At 40.8% G+C, this 24,465-nt stretch overlaps 1 protein-coding gene across 2 annotated transcripts in view; it reads right to left on the reverse strand.

Annotated features, from left to right (window-relative positions):
* The window catches only part of LOC123759537 (nephrin), a 500,550-nt gene that overhangs the window by 390,985 nt on the left and 85,100 nt on the right, over positions 1-24,465 (reverse strand). The window contains exon 2 of one of the 2 annotated variants that reach the window (XM_069335263.1): positions 8,936-8,956. The exons of the other annotated variant lie outside the window; for it this stretch is intronic. Within the exon in view, the coding sequence (XP_069191364.1) occupies positions 8,936-8,956 (21 nt within the window). The remainder of the gene's footprint in view (positions 1-8,935; positions 8,957-24,465) is intronic. 2 annotated transcript variants of the gene reach the window in all.

Genomic DNA, 24,465 nt, shown 5'->3' on the forward strand with positions numbered 1-24,465 from the left:
AAGCGAGACCGGCGCTGTAGAACAAGCAGTCCAAGTAGATTGCTTGCAATTAAGAAACGAAACGCTATTGCTGGAACGAACAGGCGGAGAAGATCTTCAGCCATGTATAAACAAGTGGGATTATCGCCCTTTCTTATCGTGCACTCATTCCATACTTCGTCACTTTCTGTTACACCTTCACTTTCCAAACCGAAACCTTTTCATAAAGCCCCCCCAAAAAATAAAGTCGCAATGGAGTGAAATATTTCGTTGCACTCTGCTTGGCTGCACCGAAATAAAATCATTATTTCAACCACGTTTCAGCCATTATATTTTACGAACGTTTTGGAAAAATTTCAGATGTCTAATCATACAAACGAGTTCTATTTTTCTTCCCAGATGGAATTTTCTTTTCCTGCTGACTTAAAGATTTTAAGTTATCTTCTGCCAGTCACTTGCAAGTTTTTGGTAATAAGTTGTATTCGCTTTGAGAAGCATTGTGTTAAAAAAAATTAGCTATGCTCTGAAAACCTTGACTTCGCAAGCTCAATAATCTAGGAATTATTCATGTAATTTCTTAATTCCTCGAATCTCAATATATTTAGTAGTGATCATATCACTCTTTTGTGCCTTTATGTTTGTCTGTTTCTTTCTCTATCTTAACTTTGCACCTCTACTATTTTGTATTATTTTTTATAAACTAAATTTAATTTTTATGTCGCATTAGGAAAGAAAAATGGATATAGCTTTCAAAATGTCATCATTGAGACATACAACTATTTTAAAAACTTTAATCCTCACAGGGTTATCTGCACAACCCAAAGACTAATTACAGAATAAGTCCTAACATATGAAAGACCGGTCCAGTCACTTATGGGTTACATATTATGCAAATCCTTCAATACACTGAACCCTTGCAGGCGATGAGTCACAATAACGTGGCTAAAGTTGACCAGACCACACACTAGAAGTTGAAGAGACAACGACGTTTCGGTCCGTCCTGGACCATTCTCAAGTCGATTGGATTGGACACTGAACCCTTACCAGAACGCAAGGTCCATGATTGTGGAATATAATTGCCTCAAGTAGAACACAGCCAAACTGCTTCTACATTGTCCCTGTAGGCTATCAGGGCTACCAATGTGAGAGGTAGCACATTGCAACATAATACTTAATAGAGATTATACATTCAAAACCCTAGAATCACAATATATGAAGACCAATTAATCAAGAATAAATTTTCTGTAATAATTTGATCAACTGTTTGAGACACGTGGGAACAAATGTGTTATTGAAAGGTGACGAGAAATGAAGATGCAAATGATCAGGCTGGCCAGTGGACAATAAAGTTTGTTGGGGCATAATAGAAGCAACGAGAACTGGTATCTGATAACTCAGGTGATGGGCGAACTTCTTGCTTCTCACCTTGCATGCAAGAGCTAAGTTACAGAGCCAGAGAGCTCGTTATAAAGCCAGAGAGCTCTTTCCTTCACATATTCTCACTTGACTACATGCAACATCACAGAATAAAAATAACTAAAATCTTTTTGTTTACTTATGCTAGAAAAGCCTACGTAGCAGGCTATTTGAGCCCATACATTCTTAAAATATATGACTGTCCATATCTTTATACACAAATGTTGGAATGATCCTAAAATGCGAAAAGGAATTAAAGGAGCTTTTTTTGTCACTATGAACTTTTTTAGGTAAATTACCATTCCAGGATATAATCAACAACCATTCTTCCTGTAAACTTGACATGAGAGGAAGTGTACCACTGGTGAATGCCAGAACCACTGGCACACACATTGTTAGAGTGAGTGCCAGGGGTTCTGTGACAGGGTAGTGTAACAGAACTACTTTCTTGAAACATTTACTTCGATAACATCATGAACTTAAATCCAGAGGTATGGTGACACTGAAGTCTTGATTCAAGAGGAGATATGATTCAAACATATAAGCTGAAACTCTCCAGAACCATTCTCACCTGGAGAAGACTTTGGAAATGTTAATGTTGCCCCAAGAACAAACTCCAATAATTAGGCTGGACATGTTTAAGATGATGAGACAAATTGATTAATTCAATTAACGTAAAAAGTGATGAAAAAAACTTTCACCTGTACTGTACATGAAAGATTTTACAGCTTTTGCACTAGGAAACGTGTCCATGGCATAGCCTACATGCTAAAAGAGATGTTTAACTATTTGCAATTGATTCATCTTAAGATGTTGCAAAAACAAAGGACAAGGATTCACATTTAGTGAAAAAGAAATTTAAACCAACCTAAGAGTTAATGCATGGCCAAAGCCATTCATTAACTCTCTCTAACTCATACATCTGCTCACTCTCTCACCTCTGTCCTCCTCATGCCTCCCTATATACACACTCCCTCACCTGTGTCATCCTCACACCTGCCTCTGTAAACACCATCTCATTAATCATCAACTCATAATAATTATCATTACCGTTTTCTTTCTTAGTCAATTTGTGCCTAAAACTCTCATATTAAGTGATGTATAAGTATGATCATCCCCTCGTGTATGATCATCCCATGGTGTATGATCACCACCGGGGTGTATGGAGACAAAGTATAATGGTAAGTATTTTGACAGGCTAAATGTTGGGACCACGAAAGACTTGAAGGGTTAGAATACAATATTATTTTTTTGTATGAAGAATTAAAAATCCCCCAAAATATAAATTACTGAATCCTCCTATTTACCAGAAAAAAAAATTGACAATGAAATTGATATTTTGCTTACAGGAAAAAAAGTTTACAAAACAGATGTTAACAAAACTTTAACATAGACGAGAGTAATAATGTTAAATTATTACGTCAGGAAATGACAAAAAAGTAGTTAAATTTTTCAGTACAGGCACTTAATATCAAAATCGAGTTGTCCCTAGTTATTCCAAATTCCAAGCAAATTTAACAGTTATCTGACACATAAAATGTAATGATCTGTGATTGTTGTTTTTAATCAAGTTCAGAACTATTTGGAAAAAAATGAAATTCATTGAGCCATTTACAAAAATGACTGAACTAATTAATATTCTATTTGATTAGGCAAAATAATTATGCTACGTTCATGGTACGTAGCAAAGTGGTCCGACACACACATGTATACAGAAATACTGTTGTCTCATTGTATTTGCAATGATAGTGACCTAATTTATGCAATTAGAGTTTCTAGCGGCTATATCCTTCAACTAAAATATATCAAACATTTTATTTTGCTCCTTCTAACATAACTATTTTAGAAAACTAAGGTTAGTTTAACGTTAGAAGCGAAACAGACATTACTTTAATCTCTCTGGCGTATGTTAATATGCCATTTTTTTTGGAAAAATCGATACGATGCATCCGACCATTCCTCTCTTGTTAACTTTCCCTCTCCAAGCGTTTCTATATTTTGAGGTGTTTCAATTCTACAACAGACTCCAGCTATGCAAGTACGACTCTCTGCTGATACCCATTTCTGAATAGTTCTCAACCTTCTCTTTGAGAATTCCAGTAGAGACAAGCCACTTTCCTTGCTGAACCTCGTGACGTTGATGGTCTTACTGTTAAGCACAAGGTCAACATCCTCAAAGTTACGCACCTGGCCCAGGTCGGTGATCAATCCCCGACTGTCCAAGTGGTTGGGCACCATTCCATCTCCCCCGTCCCATCCCCAAATCCTTATCCTGACTCCTTCCAAGTGCTATAAAGTCTTAATAGCTTGGCGCTTCCCCTTGATAATTCCCCCCCCCCCCTTCCTCCCTGTCTCATTCTCTCTGTCATTTCTCTCCCTCTTTCTCCTTCTCTCTCTCTCTCTTTTCTTCTCTCTCTTTCTCTCTGCATTTCCCCCCAGATCCAGCATCTCCACTACCCCTCCTCCATCATCACACATCTCTTCTGTCGTCAGATGGGAAAATAGTCTCATCTCAGGACCAGCTCTGGCAAACCTCTCCCGCCTGTCACACCCATCTTCACCCGCCTCCCCAGGATAAAGGTCGGAAATGGAATTTATGGAAGTTAAAAAAATAGAATCAAAATAATATTAACTCGAAACTGCGTAAAAGTAACGTAAAATGTATGTTAAACTAATCTAAGTATAATTATAAGGAATTGATCTATGACTGGGAAGTATTCTGGCATTTTTGAATCCTGAATTAATATGGATTAATATGGATTAATCAGTCGTTATGAACACATTGTTCATTGCAGACTGCTGTTGTTGTTGTTTCAGTCATATCTGGAGAATTAGTGAACAAAGACAACATATCATATTTACATATTTACATAACAAAAAAATACAAAAAATACATAACATATTTACAACACGATGTAAATAAATGCACGATAGTCATTTGTCAGCCATATTTATCATGAGGGAGGAGGGAGTGGGTAAACAAGATGTTCGGACAGGTAATGACTGAATGACGTATAGTTAAACACCTTGACTCCCTCTTAGCTAAATAGGTTATAATGGGGGGGGGGGGGGGAATGCAATTTCATGAACGTGTGGGTCAATTGCCACCGGCTGCCTGGTGTTAAACATAATTTGTATTTCTGAAGGTCGGTTCATAGGCAGAATCTGAGAATGTTGCATGTCCTGTTTGGCGTATCCGTTGATTCATGTTTGCACGTTGATACAGGTTGGGCATGCACGTTGATACATATTGACCTTGCCTGTAGGGGGTCAAGGCAGCCCAAGACAAACCGACTACCTGGGGTGTCAAACTGGCCGGAACCTTACAGGTCATTGCAGAAATGAGCCTTATTACAAGTTATTGCAGAAATTAGCCTTATTACAAGTTATTGCAGAAATTAGCCTTATTACAAGTTATTGCAGAAATGAGCCTTATTACAGGTCATTGCAGAAATGAGCCTTATTACAAGTTATTATTGTTGTTAGAGACACGCTGTGACTTTACCTGGACGAGTTCTTTATTTGGACATTCTATTCGGAAATGTTTGTGAGCTGAAACTCAGGTAATTATCACTGAATTCAAGGGATTTATCACGTCGACGCACATACCTCGTTATGCACTATGGTGATGGCAATCATTCACTTATGCACTGTAGAATGTCACTATTTCACCATCCCTAATACAATCTTTAGCCATCACCAGGAGTAATATACAGAGTAATATACAACTCCAACAGTAATATATATATATATATATATATATATATATATATATATATATATATATATATATATATATATATATATATATATATATATATGCCAGATGCCCAGATCCAGCCCCCTGACCCTCCAGTAACTCAGATCCGGCTCCCCTGATCTGCCAGAAGCCTAGATCCGGCCCTCCTGACCTGCCAGTAGCCCATATCCGGATCCTAACCGGCCAGTAGCGCAGATCCGGCCGCTGACCCCACTCATGAACGAGCTTCCTTCGTCCCGCAATGTTCCGAATCATTTATTTTTTACATTTTTTTTACGGGTGTTTTTAAAGAGCATTATTATGTTATTTTCAAATTATACGTTTTTTTAATATATTTTAAAGTGTATGGCTTTCGTGTTACTTTAAATATGTTTTCTGTAATCAGACGCAAATTTTCTGTATGTTTTCTGTTTCTTGTTTTCTGTAATTTAAAAATATTTTCTTATTTCCTTTGTTGTTCCTATTAATTTGTACGTTGTATAATTTTTATGAGTCGTATTTTTGCGTTGTTACTTGTTGAACGAGGGGTGGGGTGGGGGTGGGGTGGGGGTGGGGTGGGGGTGGGGGTGGGGTGGGGGTGGGGAGGGGTGGGGGTGGGGTGGGGGTGGGGTGGGGGTGGGGGTGGGGGTGGGGGTGGGGAGGGGTGGGGGTGGGTGGGGGTGGGGTGGGGGTGGGGTGGGGTGGGGGTGGGGGGGGAAGGGTTGTGCCAGCTATTGACGTGAGGTTGCACTCCCTCTTGCAGATCAATGAAGACCAAACAGTTTCGCATTATGACAAGATTGTAGTGATAGCGATTATTGCAAAGGGAGTACATTATGTTTTGGAATGTGTTAATCTATTTTCATTCTTCGGTGATGACGTGTATAAATGTGGAAGAGTAGCTATTCGTGTCAATGTATACATATAGTGAGTTCATACATACCCCAACGAAGGCTTGGAAGAATGACTTGATTTGCCACAACGTTCAATATGCAATGTATTAATCTAACTAGCAAGACAATTCCAGCCTGCAGCGCTACAATTGTACACGGTCTCTGCCGCAAGTATGTCAAGAGTCACACAGATCTCTTGACATACTGGTGTAAACACTCCCTAAGAGTCAAGAGTCACACAAATCTCTTGACATACTGGTGTAAACACTCCCTAAGAGTCAAGAGTCACACAGATCTCTTGACATACTGGTGTAAACACTCCCTAAGAGTCAAGAGTCACACAGATCTCTTGACATACTGGTGTAAACACTCCCTAAGAGTCAAGAGTCACACAGATCTCTTGACATACTGGTGTAAACACTCCCTAAGAGTCAAGAGTCACACAGATCTCTTGACATACTGGTGTAAACACTCCCTAAGAGTCAAGAGTCATCACATAAACATGTGTATATGATGAACATCTGCTCTCTGGTTGAGATTAAACTTGATCCATACGAAGGAGGCAAGGAGTGACTCGCTTGTCTTGCAATATCACTTAATATTCAGCCGTCGTCGGCTCCAGGTGCCCAGGGTGTTGAAGTTGATTAGGAAACACTACCAGACAAGGCAGACTGATGCTCTTGGAGGTAATTAAGGAACTTTTTCTGCTCAAGAAAATGTAACAATATTTTTTTTAAAGAGTTTGCCTCAAGCAATATTCCAGTTAGATACATTTGTGTTGTGCACAATCTGTGCTACACGTACTGCTTGCGAGTCATTACACCAGGAAGATGTATTAACAAGAGCAGGGGAAAGGAGTCGGCAAGCACCGCAACTCAGCTCGTCATAGAAGCGACTGTTTTCCTAAAACATTACTTTTTACTTTTACTATTAAAAAATTAGTATTTCTCGAATTAGAATTTATAATATTATATAATAGAATTTGTTGTATATGTTGCGAAAGCATAGGTTATGTTGTTTATAATCCGTTGGCAATTATTTGTGTCCACAATACGTATGTGAGTCATTAACAACATCCCATCCTCAGGCAATGTTCAAAAAACGATCAAACGCCATCAATTAACCCATTCGCAAAAACAAAAGCCAAATTCTCGTTAATCAATCCATAAAATCACATGTTTCTGATAACGAACACTTTAATCTCGACTATTACCCGATGACATTCGCCCATTTTGAGATGTGTAAACACCAAACAGGAAGAGAGTGAGGCAGTATTTGAGAAAAATTCGCATGTCAATTGTTGTATGGATAATTCGCATGGATAAGCGGCTTGATTAACTCCTTTTGTTAACGAGGATTATCCATACCGTGATATAGGTTGCTTAAATAATTACGAGGACTATCCATATATATACACCAAATATATACACCAAATATATACACCAAATGATATACACCAAAATATACCTAGCAGTAAAATAGGTACCTGGGTGTTAGTCAGCTGTCATGGGCTGCTTCCTGGGGGTGAAGGCCTGGTCGAGGACCGGGCCGCGGGGACACTAAAAAGCCCCGAAATCATCTCAAGATAACCTCAAGATAGATCCATAACGTGATATAGGTTGCTTAAATAATTGAAAGGTTAAAATAAGATCCCTCGTATGCGTCGAACTTGGTATCTGGGTCAGTGAGGGGAATGTATATTATCAAGTAACAAAAGTATTTGCACTGTATATTGACTTAATATTCCTTTACTGACTTTAACTCATGTAAATGATGTGCTCCGTTGGACCTGTAAATCAATACTTGGCTCCGTGCTACTCCAGAAAATAGGACTTACTCTTGACAATGACTAGCGATAAATAAGGAGCTGAATGGAGAACTTGATATAGATATGATATACACCAAAATAAATATGTTCAAAAAATTCTTATAAAAGTACATAAGTGAATATTAATATGCAGCCCATTCCACCCTGTTTTGGTAGCACTTATATAAAGTATGAGAACCATAGTACATATACCGACGTACAACGCAGTTAGAAAGTAGAAATCGGGTGCATTATGTACCCGATTTCTTGTGATATCACCCGAGGCCTTGTGCAATCGGGTGATATCATCATCAACACAAGAGTGAATAAGGCAACAGTGATACTAAAAGTGCCCATCTCGCAGGATGGTTAGTCATACAGGGCCATATGTTTAGTAGTCTGCACTGGCGAATTTTGGGTGCAATATGAGGATATCTTCACGAACTCATGAGTGAATAAAGCACAAACAAAACTGCCGGTTAAAACCTACGGACAACACAACCACGATGTCATTTAAAACTCTTAGAAAAATCGCGCAGGTTGGGCTTCAGATCGGGGAGCGGGTTGGGTAATAATTGTGAGCTAATATTTCTTAAAATAATTAACTTACGCCATCTATGACCAGCCTATTTCCGTTCCGTACACCAGATCTTTTCCCCTGCAAAGTTTAGTGAGGCTCCTTGCCCGAAGCGTCCGGTCTCCTACTTTGAACAAATAGACAAACAGGCTCTAATGATATAGATAAACTCTTATGTGTTATCTATAATTACAGCCAGTTTAACCAATGTTTATCATTTGATGGATAGTTTGGTGAATATAACTTAGATTACCACTTTACGATAATTATTCTCGGAACTAATTAAGCAAATAATTGAGTTTTTTTAATATGCTATTCACTAAATTAGCAACCTCATTGTTTTGACTATATCTAGATAGCATTGTTTAATAGGCAGCGAAAAGAGTGATTAGTTCGATTCCCGTTCATAATTAATTTCTTTGTAAATTTATATAAATGATTAAACCTGAGGTTAAAGCCTAATTTTAAAATACTAAGTAAATGAACGATAATTATAGAGATTGAACGGTATGTGGTACACTTACCTTGGCTTCCAATCACTGGTTCTGTGGATCAAAATCAGAAATAAATATCACTTGATTTGGTTCACATTGAATCACTAGATCAACAATAGTAATTTATTAATCATTAATATAATAAAAACAATAGTTAATTTTAGTATTGGGATTAAAACCAACACGAAATGTGAAGTATTTTTATGGTCTATCAAACATTTGAAGCCTATCAATGGCAAATCATTCTTATCTATCTATAGATCTATCAACGACATTTCTAACTTTAAGGGCTATCAAAGCCTAACAAAATACGGTGAGTTCTAAGGTCTATCAAATTTGAGGGATTATTAAGGCTTATCAAAATATGTAGTGATAGTAATTCCAATCAAACCCTTGGAGGTTAAAAGGGCCTATAAAGTACTGGAGAATTAATAAGGCCATTATATATATATATATATATATATATATATATATATATATATATATATATATATATATATATATATATTTGTGTGTGTAATATGCGAAGAAGCCTGGTGCACAGGTGTCCTGTACACCAGGATATATATATATATATATATATATATATATATATATATATATATATATATATATATATATATATATACATAGCGGTGCTGCAAAGTTTAGCAGTAAGAGAGAGAAACACGAACATTTCCCAACAGAACTTCGTTTGCTCTCCGGTCGATGCAGCTTTATTTGAAAGCGGTTTCTAGCTTACTTTATTTTTTTGTTGCTCTCCTGTTTTTATTTCAAAAATTCTGCGTCTGTTGCTTCATCTTCGTACACACCTGCGGTTTCGTAGGAGAGACTTACGCTCACCTTAGTGGGTTCGTCTAGGCGTTCGTCCGGACACGTACTGATTCGTATAGAACTACCTCTCGCATATAATGTTTCGTCTGCATCTACGCCCTGACTTATGATTTCGTATAGATATTAGTCCATATTTACGATACCGTTTCCACTCACTCCCAGAAACCATCGCAGAGGTTTTTGAGTCGGGTAAATATATATATATATATATATATATATATATATATATATATATATACAACTTTAGAACACTTTCCCACCAGGAGACTCGAACCCTCGCCAGCACAGAAGCCTTCCAGCAACTGGCATAACAGGTACGCCTATGCCAGTTGCTGGAAGGCTTCTGTGCTGGCGAGGGTTCGAGTCTCCTGGTGGGAAAGTGTTCTAAAGTTGTATACTTCACTCTCGTGTTTAGGAGAGTTGTGCCTTAAAATATATATATATATATATATATATATATATATATATATATATATATATATATATATATATATATATATATATATATATATATATATATATTCCCAGCGCTAAACTCGAACTATTGGCCAGAAGGAAGCAGTTCCCCTCAGCCCAACACACGCCCCGCTCCGTGCCGCAGCGCCACAGACAATATTTGAGATTAAATCGAGATTGTTGTTCTTGTACTTTGTCACGTAAGAGTAAGATAAGAAAATGAGCTTCGGCGAAGCAGAATGAGTTCCCCGACTCACTGCGTGTTATAGCGAGGGGCGTCGCTTGGTGCAGGGAGAGTCACGTGTAATATCAACACATCCTCCTGTTTAGATAGTAAGATTGACGAACTAAGCAATTAGATAGTTGAATTTTGAACTATTCGCCTTGTAGAGTCCTGAAAAATGAAGTTTAAAACAAACACAGGTGAAAACTGAGAACCCAAATGAGACACAAGGACATTAAAAAGAAGAAATCCACAAGGGCCGTGACGAAGATTCGAATCTACGTTCGAGAGCATCCCAGACGCTGCCTAAACCTGCCTTTTACATTAAAAAGAATTTGTCCAGTGTCAGAATAGTTAATAAATGGAATGCACTAGGAAGTAATATGATGGAAACCGACTCTATACACAGTTTCAAATGTAGATATGATACAAAGAGCCCAACATGTTCAGGAACCTTTTCACCAAGTGATAGACAGTTGAGAGGCGGGACCTAAGACCTGAAATTCAAATAAAGGTTCAATTAGCAAGTAGAACTAGCCTCCGGAGCATCGTGACTCAAGAAGTAACACAACAAGGAATCGTAAATACGACAGCCTGCACAAGGAGCACCCAGTATGACATACAGTTACAACCAGAAACAAACCACAATCGACTTGAGAATGGTCCAGGACGGACCGAAACGTCGTCGTTCCTTCACTATCTAGCGTGTGGTCTGGTCAAGCAGAAACCAGTATTGGCAAAACGGAATAGAACGCGGACTCCTCAACTCGTCCTAAGCCTAACAGACTCAATGCTTCCTTACACTCCTCCCTAATTATCTCCTCCCCAACTCAATCATATTCAAAAGCAAATATTCATAACACTTCTGCCAGCAAACTCTTTTTTCCTTCCCAGTACCTATTACCCAACTTACCACCACTGTCACGGGAGGCCTGGTCGACGACCGGGCCGCGGGGACGCTAAGCCCCGGAAGCACCTCAAGGTATCCACTACATCACTGCATCAACTCCCAGGCTCTCTCCAACGTCCACTCCCCCCACCCTTTATATACTTACGTCTCGTGATTTAATCCAGCATTATATTCGCAGACTGTGAATTGACAATGTAGAGAATGAAGGAGCAATGAAGAGTTTCTGGCGCAATAATACAGATGGAATGTCAAACAAAGCAGATGAAGTGAAAGAAAAAAGCTGCTGAGACAAATTCTCTTATGTAATAGCGTTAGTAGAAACTATAATGAAATGTTCACTAATGCAATATTGCCCAAACATTACCAGAGAGCATAACGAGAATGGAAGCAGAGGAAAGTTGCTCTACTTGTCATAAGTGACAGCACGTCGCTTGTAACCAGCAGTTTAGAGATTACCAATAATGCAGACATATGTTGCAAGAGTTATTTCATTGGAACTACAGCAAGTGATTTGGCTGTGATTTACAATTGTCCAGAGAATAGCATAAGACAGTGATGACAGCAAAAATAATACAAACATATATAGCAAAACAATTCTCCAATGTATAGCTGAATTGTTCCTTTGACTGAGAGCAAAGCTGCTACAATAATCGGAGATCTCCATCATGGGAAAATTGACAAGGAATCACTTGATTCGAGAGGGAAAGATAACATATAACGATTAAAAAATGATAGAATTTGCAGATAGAAACTTCTAAACTAAACATTTTAGGGAGAAACCACAAAGAATAGCGGGAGACCAACCAGCCATACTTCGAACAAATCCACAAGGGCCGTGACGAGGATTCGAACCTGCGTCCGGGAGCATCCCAGACACTGCCTTACTTCACCTATTCCTCGTGAAATGGACATTGAATACATTCATCATGCAGGCGATGAGTCACAATAACGTGGCTAAAGTAAGTTGACCAGACCACACACTAGAAGGTGAAGGGACGACGACGTTTCGGTCCGTCCTGGACCATACTCAAGTCGAAGTCGACTTGAGAATGGTCCAGGACGGACCGAAACGTCGTCGTCCCTTCACCTTCTAGTGTGTGGTCTAGTCAACATTCATCATGTAATGTCAATGGGAGCCAGTGACCATTAAGCAATGGTGTTTGATTATACAGTTCTTATGAAGAATCTGACAAGAGGTGTATTAAATGATGAAAGAATTTAACAGTTTTTGTATACAATATTGGTCACTATCAACCCACGCGGCTCGGTACACATATGTTTATGAGAACGTAACTCCAGCACGTGTTACTTTATGTAGGTGTTTAAATATTCGCGGAAAGCTCTTCTAACTCAGATGGTGTATATTAAATCCTAAATAAATTTATTGTGAGATAATTTCTTTCTGCTTGCATAATATCTCTGTTATCTCTCGCTTGGGAAGATAATGGGGAGGGGGGGGGGGGTTGTGGTGGAGAGTAGTTGTGGAGGGTTGTGGTGGTTGTGGTGGAGGGTAGTGGTGGTTGTGGTGGAGGGTAGTGGTGGTTGTGGTGGTTGTGGTGGAGGGTAGTGGTGGTTGTGGTGGAGGGTAGTGGTGGTTGTGGTGGAGGGTAGTAGTGGTTGTGGTGGTTGTGGTGGAGGGTTGTGGTGGTTGTGGTGGAGGGTAGTGGTGGTTGTGGTGGAGGGTAGTGGTGGTTGTGGTGGAGGGTTGTGGTGGTTGTGGTGGAGGGTAGTGGTGGTTGTGGTGGAGGGGTGTGGTGGTTGTGGTGGAGGGTAGTGGTGGTTGTGGTGGAGGGTAGTGGTGGTTGTGGTGGAGGGTTGTGGTGGTTGTGGTGGAGGGTAGTGGTGGTTGTGGTGGAGGGTTGTGGTGGTTGTGGTGGAGGGTAGTGGTGGTTGTGGTGGAGGGGTGTGGTGGTTGTGGTGGAGGGTAGTGGTGGTTGTGGTGGAGGGTAGTGGTGGTTGTGGTGGAGGGTAGTGGTGGTTGTGGTGGAGGGTAGTGGTGGTTGTGGTGGAGGGTAGTGGTGGTTGTGGTGGAGGGTAGTGGTGGTTGTGGTAGAGGGTAGTGGTGGTTGTGGTGGAGGGTAGTGGTGGTTGTGGTAGAGGGTAGTGGTGGTTGTGGTGGAGGGTAGTGGTGGTTGTGGTGGAGGGTAGTGGTGGTTGTGGTAGAGGGTAGTGGTGGTTGTGGTGGAGGGTAGTGGTGGTTGTGGTGGAGAGTGAACTTTCCCAATGGACCTTCTGCAAATTCTTAACTTAGCATAACAGGATGGTTATTTAAGACGAAGGAAGGGCTAATAAGCTGATATAATAATAAGCTAAAAAAGACCAGACTCTGAAACATACTTGATATTATTAATCAGTCTTTACCTCGACATTAAAAACCAATTATTTGATATAAATATACAATCTTCATCTAGTGTCAAAAAATAATATGATACGAATAAGTAATCTTTACCAAGTTACCAAAAAAAAAAATAATTCGGGACTCGAGCTGGTTGTTGGGGGCCCCGAAAAACTTGGTATTATTGGAAACGGGTTTTGGAAGACACTAAAGTGACCCAAGGAAAACAAGGACTGGTACAGGCTGCTGGGATAAAGGAAGGGAACATTTGGTGCGTCTACGACCTGCAGTCGCTGGGGTTCGCCGAAAATAATAATACGGTTACGACGGACAGCTTGTAAAAAAAAAGTACAAGTAGTCGTCGCACTTTACACTACTGTGGCCAGAAGTGGCGGTTGTGGTGGAGGGGACAGATCTCAGGTCTTGCCCAAGTATCGTAGGAATTGTCTGAACATCAGAGCCTGCCAACATTTTTAAAGTATCGCACCTGGTCTAACTCCGTGGACAACCAGCAGTTGGCACCTGTAACACAAGTCTCTCGGCCTTCAACAGTCTCATGCCGGAACTGTCTTTTTCAGCAACATCACTCCATCAGCTATTCATTCATTCCTAGACTGACTCGCATCTGGAACTTGTTTGCTCTTGAGGTGAATACACAGGATATCAGGTGAACGGATCACATGACGGCTCTGGCACTCAGTGGGCTTCAGGCTCATGCTATTTCATACGATGATTGCTACTTCGAGTTAAATAAAGTTTATTCCTAATGATGAATAAAATAAACTCATTCATCTAACTACTTTAAACGACAGCCATTATGAACCCTAGTCTTAGTTAAAAAGTGAGAGAGATAGAGAGACATACCGACAAAAACAGAGAAGAACAAACTATCAGGGGGAAAGCGCCAAGCTATTACGACTATATAGCACTGGGAAGGGGTCAGGATAAGGATTTGGGATGGGACGGTGGGGGGAAAGGAATGGTGCCCAACCACTTGGTGGACGGTCGGGGATTGAACGCCGACCGGCATGAAACGAGACCTTCGCTCTACCGTCCAGCCCAAGTGGTTGAACACAGAAACAGACGAAGAGACGAAGAAAGAGAGCAATAAAATATAAGTAATAAAATATAAGTAAGAAAATCCACTTTTCATTGTATATTTGGAGTTCACTTTAGTCCTAAACTTTCTTGACGCCAAAAATATACAATGATCTTTCACTATTAAGTTAACTATCGCCGTAGTGACAACAACAAAGCAAAGCAAGGAAAAAAAAAAAAGCATTTGCCTTTTTCATAATTGTTCATTTGTTTCACTGCTTTTTCCATATATATTCAGTGAACATTACCACAGACTACGCTAGCCTCTAATGGCTGCAAAATGTACAGGAGTTTCCAACCAGCCAACGGGTCTGAAAGCACTGACATAGGAACGAATAATAATTCCATGCTTAGCGAACACTTTCTAGCGAACTTTCTTTCTAGCTAACACTTTTTATCGTGTACAAAGTGTGTAGCGCTTAACTAATGTTACTATTTTTAATCAAATAGTGTAACTGAGGAGCTGGGATAAGATTTATGATACGACAACATGATATAGACTTGGTGTAGGGATTTGTGGAGAAGGCGCAGGACTCACATAGAATGTATTAGAGTTTATTAGGAAAAAGTATGTAGAAACGCATGTAATATTTTAGATACACATTTCTATGAGTCCTCCTTTACATGAAGACTCAATAATGATTCCCCCAGAGTTATTTGGTAATATATCAAGAAAGGTAATATATCAAGAGAGTAATATATGTTCTTAGCTCAGTGAAACATGAATTGAGATTATGAGGTAGAGAAAAGAATCAAATTCTTCCTCGTATGTCCTTGAGAGAGACAAATGCTAGACAACAATCCATACAGAAGGCGCCATCTTGTTATGAAGCAGAGTTCCAGGCAACAAAAGGTGCTTTTTTTGAGTATTTCTGTAGCGATCCAGAAGCAGTGCCCTCCCACTTCCTCCGTCTGTCTAGGGGACAATGAGAGTGACTGACTTTGCTTCCCATTCTCAGGGACAGGAAGCCTGTCAAGATCAGTGAAGTATCCTGTAGTTAACGGCTGCCCTTTCCCCCCATCAGGCAATGCATCAAGATTTGCTAATCGGTACTTGTTTTGTGATAAACAGATGCAACAGGTGATAGGATTGGTGGGCCAGCATGTCCATCCTTCGCGGGTTTCAGGTCCGGAATCTTTCACTTGCGGTTACATTTCCTTTCAGCAACAGTGGGAAAAGGAGTCATCAGCTTTCTTGAAGGTTTCCTTTCTTGACACCTGTGTCAAGCGCCTGTCTAGTGCTTGACACAGGATCTCCTGCCACGGTGTGGACTGCTCCTTGAGACGTGGCTCACAGGGGAAGGGTAATATGCCTGGTCACTGTGGTTCCGGTTCTCCCAAGGCTTTAAGACTTACCCAGGTTAATGACTGTTTACTTTTGCTTCTCACACTCCCATGAACACACCGGACGCAACATGGGGTAGCTGTTACACTGCTACACTGTTACACTGCTACACTGCTACACTGTTACACTGCTACACTGTTACACTGCTACACTGTTACACTGCTACACTGTTACACTGCCCGCTAAGGGCAAGAGAGCATCACTACAGTTTTCTGGAGTCTGCCCTACAACCCACTTCCAGGAGCGTCACATGGGCGTCACATGCGCGTCACATGGGCGTCACATGAGCGTCACATGGGCGTCACATGGGCGTCACATGAACGGGCGTAACACGCGTGAAGACTCGGCCATAAGGGTGAATCACGACACAGTGCTTGGCGCCTTTCCTCTATCCTCTCGTAAAACTCACATAAACTAAATTTGTTCTCATTTTCAATGTGTGTTTATGCCTTGGAGTTGTGTTTCCCCTCTCAAGGCTGCCCCATAATGCGTTCTTTTTAGGACACTCTCTCGCTCTCCGCTTTAAAAAAGGAGGGAAAAAATGAGGTACTACCAGAAGCAGCTGCCACCTCCAGCAGCAGCTGCTGCTGCTGCTGTGGCCCTCCTGCTCCTGTGCCGCTCTTATCACAAAGCCGATAATAGAGTGTTGATGGAAAATACGGAGAGTTTCAGGTGGGAGAAGAAAAACACTTAGAATGAAGCTGTATTTCCGTAGCTGCAGACGAGGACTTAAGGTACCGGATTCAGAAGTGCCTCATGGGGGCACTCAAGCGTCGCCTTAAGGGGGAGGGTCCCCCAATAACAATGAAATTGGCTCCATGGTCATCTGTTACCACTATAACCAGTATCGTCCGAACAACTGCTTCTTCAATCACTGAAACGACAATTATCACTGCAACTACTACCACCAGAGCCATTGCCGCTACCACAATCACCACTATACCTACCATCGCCATCACCGCAACCACCATTACCACGACTACCACCACCATCACCATGACTGATATTGCTTCACTCCATGTTCTTCCGTTATCTTGAGGTTATCTTGAGATGATTTCGGGGCTTTTTAGTGTCCCCGCGGCCCGGTCCTCGACCAGGCCTCCACCCCCAGGAAGCAGCCTGTGACAGCTGACTAACACCCAGGTACCTATTTTACTGCTAGGTAACAGGGGCATAGGGTGAAAGAAACTCTGCCCATTGTTTCTTGCCGGTGCCTGGGATCGAACCCAGGACGACAGGATCACAAGTCCAGCGTGCTGTCCGCTCGGCCGACCGGCTCCCTTCCCTTCCGTGTCTCCAACTATTACACAAAGTCTCGATTTATTTCTTACACAACAGCATTGGACCAATTTACTAGTTGGGCAAACATAGACTCATGAATCAGCGCCCGCACGAGACCACATCACTGATTGCTCCTGGAGATGCGAATATATATATGCTTTAGCAACACTTAAAATGACTCCCTGACTGGATACAAATTGGAGATTAACGCGAATTATCTACGTTCATTGAAGAAGACCCTTACTGAATGTACAGCGAACGTTAACGACAGAATGATCTACGTTCTTGGAAGAAGGTACATTGAATGAAAAGTGGAGATTAGTGTCAAAATATTCTACACTCTTGGAAAGAGGGTTTTAAGACTCCAAAGACTGTCTGTAGAGTGAAGGATGAATATCGATATTTTCGATAGGGAATTTAAACAAAAATGCAGTTTCAAAAATAAGAAGCCAAAGTGGACCCCATTACAACTCCAATTTGTAGATAAAATTGGTTATTAAAACGTTTTTATGAGGATAAATTAAAAAAAATCAATATAAGCATATATAGATAGAGGAAAGTGGACCCCATTACAACTGAAATTTGTAGATAAAATTGCTTATTAAAACGTTGACATATGTATAAATTAAAAAAATCAATATAAGCATATATAGATAGAGGAAAGTGGACCCCATTACAATTCCAATTTGTAAATAAAACTGCTTATTAAAAAGTTTTCATGAGAATAAAATTAAAAAAAATCAATATAAGCATAATTCTGCTGTGAAATGCTTACGAGTGTAACATTTCAGGTGATATTTGTGTATCTGTGTATACATATCCTCCCAACTCTTGGTCCGGCGCCACACTCAATCATTTACACCGTGTATACACTGCGTCTCGTCGACAAACTGGCCACAAAGCTTAATAAAGGCACATCAATAAGCGCTACATGCAACCATTATGTTACCTGCTATGGATATTAGCTTCAGTTATTGCCAATAACCCGCCGAGGGGATATTTTCTCATAATGAGTTGCCACGTGGCTATGATATCGTCGATAATGTCCCCTGGCCTGCGATAATGACGAGGCGGTATGCAGGAAATTATATTTTAATGGACATATATCGCCATAATGGCCAGAATGTCAGTGAAAACACTAATAGAAAAATGGGATAAGGAGCTGTATGTGCTTGTAAGCACCTGCATGTTTTTTTTCACTTGTTAGTGATGACATGGGTTGAACTTTAGCTCTTGGGACACTAACTGAGAAGTGCAGATGTTTCTGATCACTCTGTGGTCTGCCTCACTATGACTGTTTCTCAGTAAAAACAACGTAACTCATATGCTCACTTAATCGAGTGCTCTTTAACTGCATAAGCTGTTGAGTATTTTGTACGGCATAATCATATCTCTCCTGTCGTTTCTCCTATTTCCTACAGTCCGTTTTCCTACTTTGCAAGCCTTTTGGTAGCAGACATATGAGTGCATCCTGAGTATGGCAGAAACATCAGTGAGGAGATCAAGGAGACTAGCACGAATGTTCTTTCTAATATATATATCAATATATATATATATATATATATATATATATATATATATATATATATATATATATATATATATATATATATATATATATATGCGAACAAGCCTGAATGGTCCCCAGGACAATATATATATATATATATATATATATATATATATATGTGTGTGTGTGTGTGTGTGTGTGTGTGTGTGTGTGTGTGTGTGTGTGTGTATGTGTGTGTGTGTGTGTGTGTGTGTGTGTGTGTGTGTGTATGTGTGTGTATGTGTGTGTGTGTGTGTGTGTGTGTGTGTGTGTGTGTGTGTGTGTGTGTGTGTGTACTTTCCAAAAACCCTAACAAGCTGAGTCAAATTGGCTCCCGTTCATGTCTTTTACTATAATTCTGAAACAAACAGAACCAGCCATGAGTGTAATGGCAAAAAATTATATAATACAGTTAAAAAAAATAAGGTGAATTCTACCATATATAATCGACCCGTCATTTCCGACTGGACAAAATTTAAAATAATAATTTGGTTAATTATCGTCAGACATTTGACCGATTTTCTGCTTTTCTGGGTACATCCACTATACATAAAAAAAGGAGGTCGAATCGAAAAAGACAAGAATCTATTTTTGGAAAACTAATTAATTTTCAATTTCTCTGAACGCGAAGAGAGAAAACCAAATACATCACCGAAAATTTATTTACATAAATTATTGTGAAGAGCAGAAAGTGTTCTGTGGAAACACTTTGGAACTAATATCAGCCTTGGACATCTAAATCAAGTGTTCGAGGCAGAACACTTTAAGGAGTTGCTTAAAGAAAATATAAAATATACATACATTCATACATATACATGTATCTATATCCAGCCTTCATATCTTGCCTGTGTGTGTTGTGCTTGTACGTGCTTCCTGTATAGCCTGCCTGCATGTGTTGTGCTTGTACGTGCTTCCTGTATAGCCTGCCTGCATGTGTTCTGCTTGTACGTGCTTCCTGTATAGCCTGCCTGTGTGTGTTCTGCTTGTACGTGCTTCCTGTATAGCCTGCCTGCATGTGTTCTGCTTGTACGTGCTTCCTGTATAGCCTGCCTGTGTGTGTTCTGCTTGTACGTGCTTCCTGTATAGCCTGCCTGCATGTGTTCTGCTTGTACGTGCTTCCTGTATAGCCTGCCTGTGTGTGTTCTGCTTGTACGTGCTTCCTGTATAGCCTGCCTGCATGTGTTCTGCTTGTACGTGCTTCCTGTATAGCCTGCCTGTGTGTGTTCTGCTTGTACGTGCTTCCTGTATAGCCTGCCTGCATGTGTTCTGCTTGTACGTGCTTCCTGTATAGCCTGCCTGTGTGTGTTCTGCTTGTACGTGCTTCCTGTATAGCCTGCCTGCATGTGTTCTGCTTGTACGTGCTTCCTGTATAGCCTGCCTGTGTGTGTTGTGCTTGTACGTGCTTCCTGTATAGCCTGCCTGCATGTGTTCTGCTTGTACGTGCTTCCTGTATAGCCTGCCTGCATGTGTTCTGCTTGTACGTGCTTCCTGTATAGCCTGCCTGTGTGTGTTGTGCTTGTACGTGCTTACTGTATAGCCTGCCTGCATGATTTGTATATTTGTCCTGTCTCAATAACTTTCCTTGTCAGTATATAACGTTATTAATGTCCGAAATATATTGTTCGGAATATATATTTCCTGACTCTTTGCTTCACATGAATGTCTTGTTTACAAAGCCCTTCTCTGTAAGTCTCGCCTATAAGCCCTGTTTGATTTTTTGTTGTGTATGTGTGTGTGTGATTATGTATATATGTATTGTACATCACCATACATGTGTGTCTGTGGGTCAGTGTTTCTTGATAATTTACCTATTTCATTTTCGTTAATATTGACTCCTCTTTATGTACTTTTTTATATTTTCTTGTTTCTATTCTTCTCCTGAATCTTGAGTATCTCTTCTTACCTGGTTCTCGTTATGTCTCTCTCTCCGTCTTTCTCTTCTTTCTTTCCTATGTCTTTTCCATTTCACTCTATTTCCCCTCTTTGTATCTATCCCTACATCCCCTCCCATAAAATACATTAAACTCCACCCACAACAGTTCTTTTTAACATTACATGTCTTCAGAAATGTATTTTGACAAAATCATCTTCGTCAATATCATCCAGCACCATCAGAGACCTCAATCATCATATCTTCAGAGACCGTGAGACTGAAGACCTTCGTCTGTGAGTTACTAACTACTAACTCACAGATTAGGACAGTTAAGCGTCTGAGTTCTCTACACACAGAGATCACACTAACGTGATGCATCAAATGAACAAATTCAGTAGAACTTCGGTTCCAACCCTTTTCCCTGTCGTAGCTCAGTCGATTAAGGCAGTGTCTGGGATGCTCCCGGACCCAGGTTCGAATCCTCGTCACGGCCCTTGTGGATTTGTTCGTATGAGTTCATCTCCGCTGGGTACACAAAGAGCTTTTACCCAGTGTGCAAAAATGTCTCGATCACAGCAAGGAAGAGTTTAATTTACAAGAAAATTAAAACAAAATATGCCCCCCAAGAAAGGCAGTACTACGCCAATCACGTTCGTGTTAATTGTTGTTGTTTAAGATTCGCTTCCTGGAACAAAAAGTTTCAAGCAGCACGGGCTATGGTGAGCCCGTCTCGTGTTAATTGTCGTACAAATATCAGAGATTCTGTATAACGGAATAGAGAAATATATAAAGCCACGGGAAGCCTTCACAAGCACATCCTTCCCGCCCTAACTGGACAATGATCACGAAAGAACTGTTGTCTGACACTGAGAACTTGCCATCCTTTAGTATTATAATGAATGCTTCCTCCTAGAAATAAACTTACCACAGGTTTATTCCGCTTTATTCTCCTTCCACCCCCAACCCACCCCCACGGCCCACCCTCTTTCGTTGTGTACTTATGCAGCCACACCCTATCACCCACCCTCTATCCCCCCCCTCTCCCAGTTCCCCCCTTCCACTGGCTTTCCCTCCCTCTCCTCTCTCCCCCCTCCACCCAATCTCCCTCCCACCAGCCTCCGCGGCATCGTTATCTCGAAGGAGAAAGACAGAGAGAGGGAAAAAAACAAGGTGGTAAAGTAATTTTCTGCTGTGGAATCCCAATATCTCGCTGCTAATGAAGGCATAATGGAGGTTCTGCAGGAGGAGTCTGGAATGAGGACTCTGCACAAGGGGCTGTATGGGACAGAGGAAAGAGAGAGAGAAAGTGGATCAGAACAGATTGGATGTGGGGCGTAGGTGCCAGCTAGGAAAATAATGCAAGATGAAAAGGGGTGAAAAACGGAATGGAACGAGAGTTGAGGATGCTGGGATGGTAAGTTACGTAAGGGAGCCGGTCGGCCGAGCGGACAGCACGCTGGACTTGTAATCCTGCGGTCCTGGGTTCGATCTCAGGCGCCGGCGAGAAACAATGGGCAGAATTTCACCCTATGCCCCTGTTACCTAGCAGTAAAATAGGTTAATGGGTGTTAGTCAGCTGTCACGGGCTGCTTTCTGGGGGTGGAGGCCTGGTCGAAGACCGGGCCGCGGGGACACTAAAAGCCCCGAAATCATCTCAAGATAACCTCAAGATAACTCAAGATGGTGTTAGAGTCGATATTACATATGAACACACTAGCTAGTGAGACTTGGGAGAAATGGCGAACATTTCACGGTTTATGGAAAAATGTTCCATGCCGAATGAAAAATAATAATAATACTAAAAAGGGGAGCTTCGGGAAAGGGGATATTTAGTGGCCACGCCCCCATTAACATTAGGTATGTTAGGGAAGATTAACAAGATGCTAACGAGGTGCTGGGTCTAATTCTCATATGTCCTGCAGTGTGTGTAGCAACCCACTTTAACGATAAGAAAGTGCGGTTGACACCGCCTCTCTGGTATATATAAAGAGTGAGGAGCTATACTAGGATTTACAGCCTCGTAAAATGACCATCCCCGGCTTGGAGATGGGCTTTGATCCACTCCTTCGCTGCCTTATATTATTTTTGGACGCTGCAAACTCTGAATCTTTTTTTTATCTCCTCTAATTCTCAAAGAGTTCTCATCAGTATACATTTTCACATTAGCAAAATATAATACTGTCGTTTTGGTAAATATTGAATTCAGTGTTGGTCAAGTTGGAAGTCCCCTTTGGGAATGAGTATCACAATGTGTACTGATTTCCCCACTTTAGGGGGATTTTCTTCTAATATTACTTTGCCCTTTTATTAGCAGATAAGCTTCCTAGCCACACGTTTGATTCCATTTGCACACCCTCTCACTAGATATGTTACTGGAAAGGTTCATCCCACATGAAAATAATTATTACGTAATGATACACAGCTCCAACAACATCATTTTAAGTTCCCCTAACTTATTAGATATACCATCCACATTTGTGTAAATTACAGAAATACTGCTCAGTGCCACTGAAGGGGCTGTGCCCCCTGAAGAAAAGTGTTTGGCAGAACAAGGACCTCTTTTGACGGACATAGGGAAGGAGTGTCAGCTTTGGAGACATGGTTGTTGTTTAAGATTCAGCTACTAGGAACAATAAGTTCCAAGTAGCACGGGCTATGGTGAGCCCGTAGTGAACTTACCTGACACAGGAGCGGGGCTGTAACTTGGAGTTACCAGCGTGTTGGTGTTACCAGCAAAGAGCCCCAATCGCTGCTACGTTCTTAGTACGTGGGCGTGCATGTTCACAGCCCTGTAATCATCTGCCAGTTACTGCACGGGCTGAGTTTAGATTTTTTCACACAGCATGTTAATGGGCATGTTGATGATTATATATGTAAGACTTATGTTTCTACCGATATATATATATCTATTTGAACACGCAAATGTGTTTGGTATATAGAGGCCGCAATGTTTTCCAAGCCCTGCTCATGTGAATTCATGCATTCTCGGCTTTGCTTATGTATATATGTGTCTGTCTGTCTGTCTGTCTGTCTGTCTGTCTGTCTGTCTGTCTGTCTGTCTGTCTGTATGCACATTTGAATGTAGATGGTTGAGATAGGAAATTTGAATAAATTAAAAACAAAAAAGATATTTAAAGGACCTATTATTAAGTTTTGGAGTCTTATTGATGGCTTTACCATCAATAAGACTCCTCTCTCTCTCTCTCTCTCTCTCTCTCTCTCTCTCTCTCTCTCTCTCTCTCTCCCCCTCTCCCCCCTCACATAAACCATCCCCCAGCAAAGATCTGCTCCCCTTTAAATGTGAGAGATAAACACACGCTCGCAGCTTGCCAACCTGAAGGAGACGGATGTCTCTATGACGAACACAACCACCTGAAGGTAGTGACAGATCTTTTCCATTATCTCTCTCTCTCTCTCTGTTCCTCATCCTTTCCTCACCCTATATACATTCCTTTTTCCGTCTCTTCCATCTTGTCATCCCGGGCTGTATCTGTAGTCACGTTCACATCAAATGTTAACAGCAGCGATTATCACACAAATCGTGGGAACGAATGTGTACTTGTGCTCAATATTACACAGAACGTGCACATGTGCTCTATATATTTCTCAGAAAGTGCACATGTGCTCTACATATTACTCAGAAAGTGCACATGTGC

This window comes from Procambarus clarkii, chromosome 32 (assembly GCF_040958095.1).
Source record: "Procambarus clarkii isolate CNS0578487 chromosome 32, FALCON_Pclarkii_2.0, whole genome shotgun sequence".
In the NCBI taxonomy this organism is placed as follows: domain Eukaryota; kingdom Metazoa; phylum Arthropoda; class Malacostraca; order Decapoda; family Cambaridae; genus Procambarus; species Procambarus clarkii.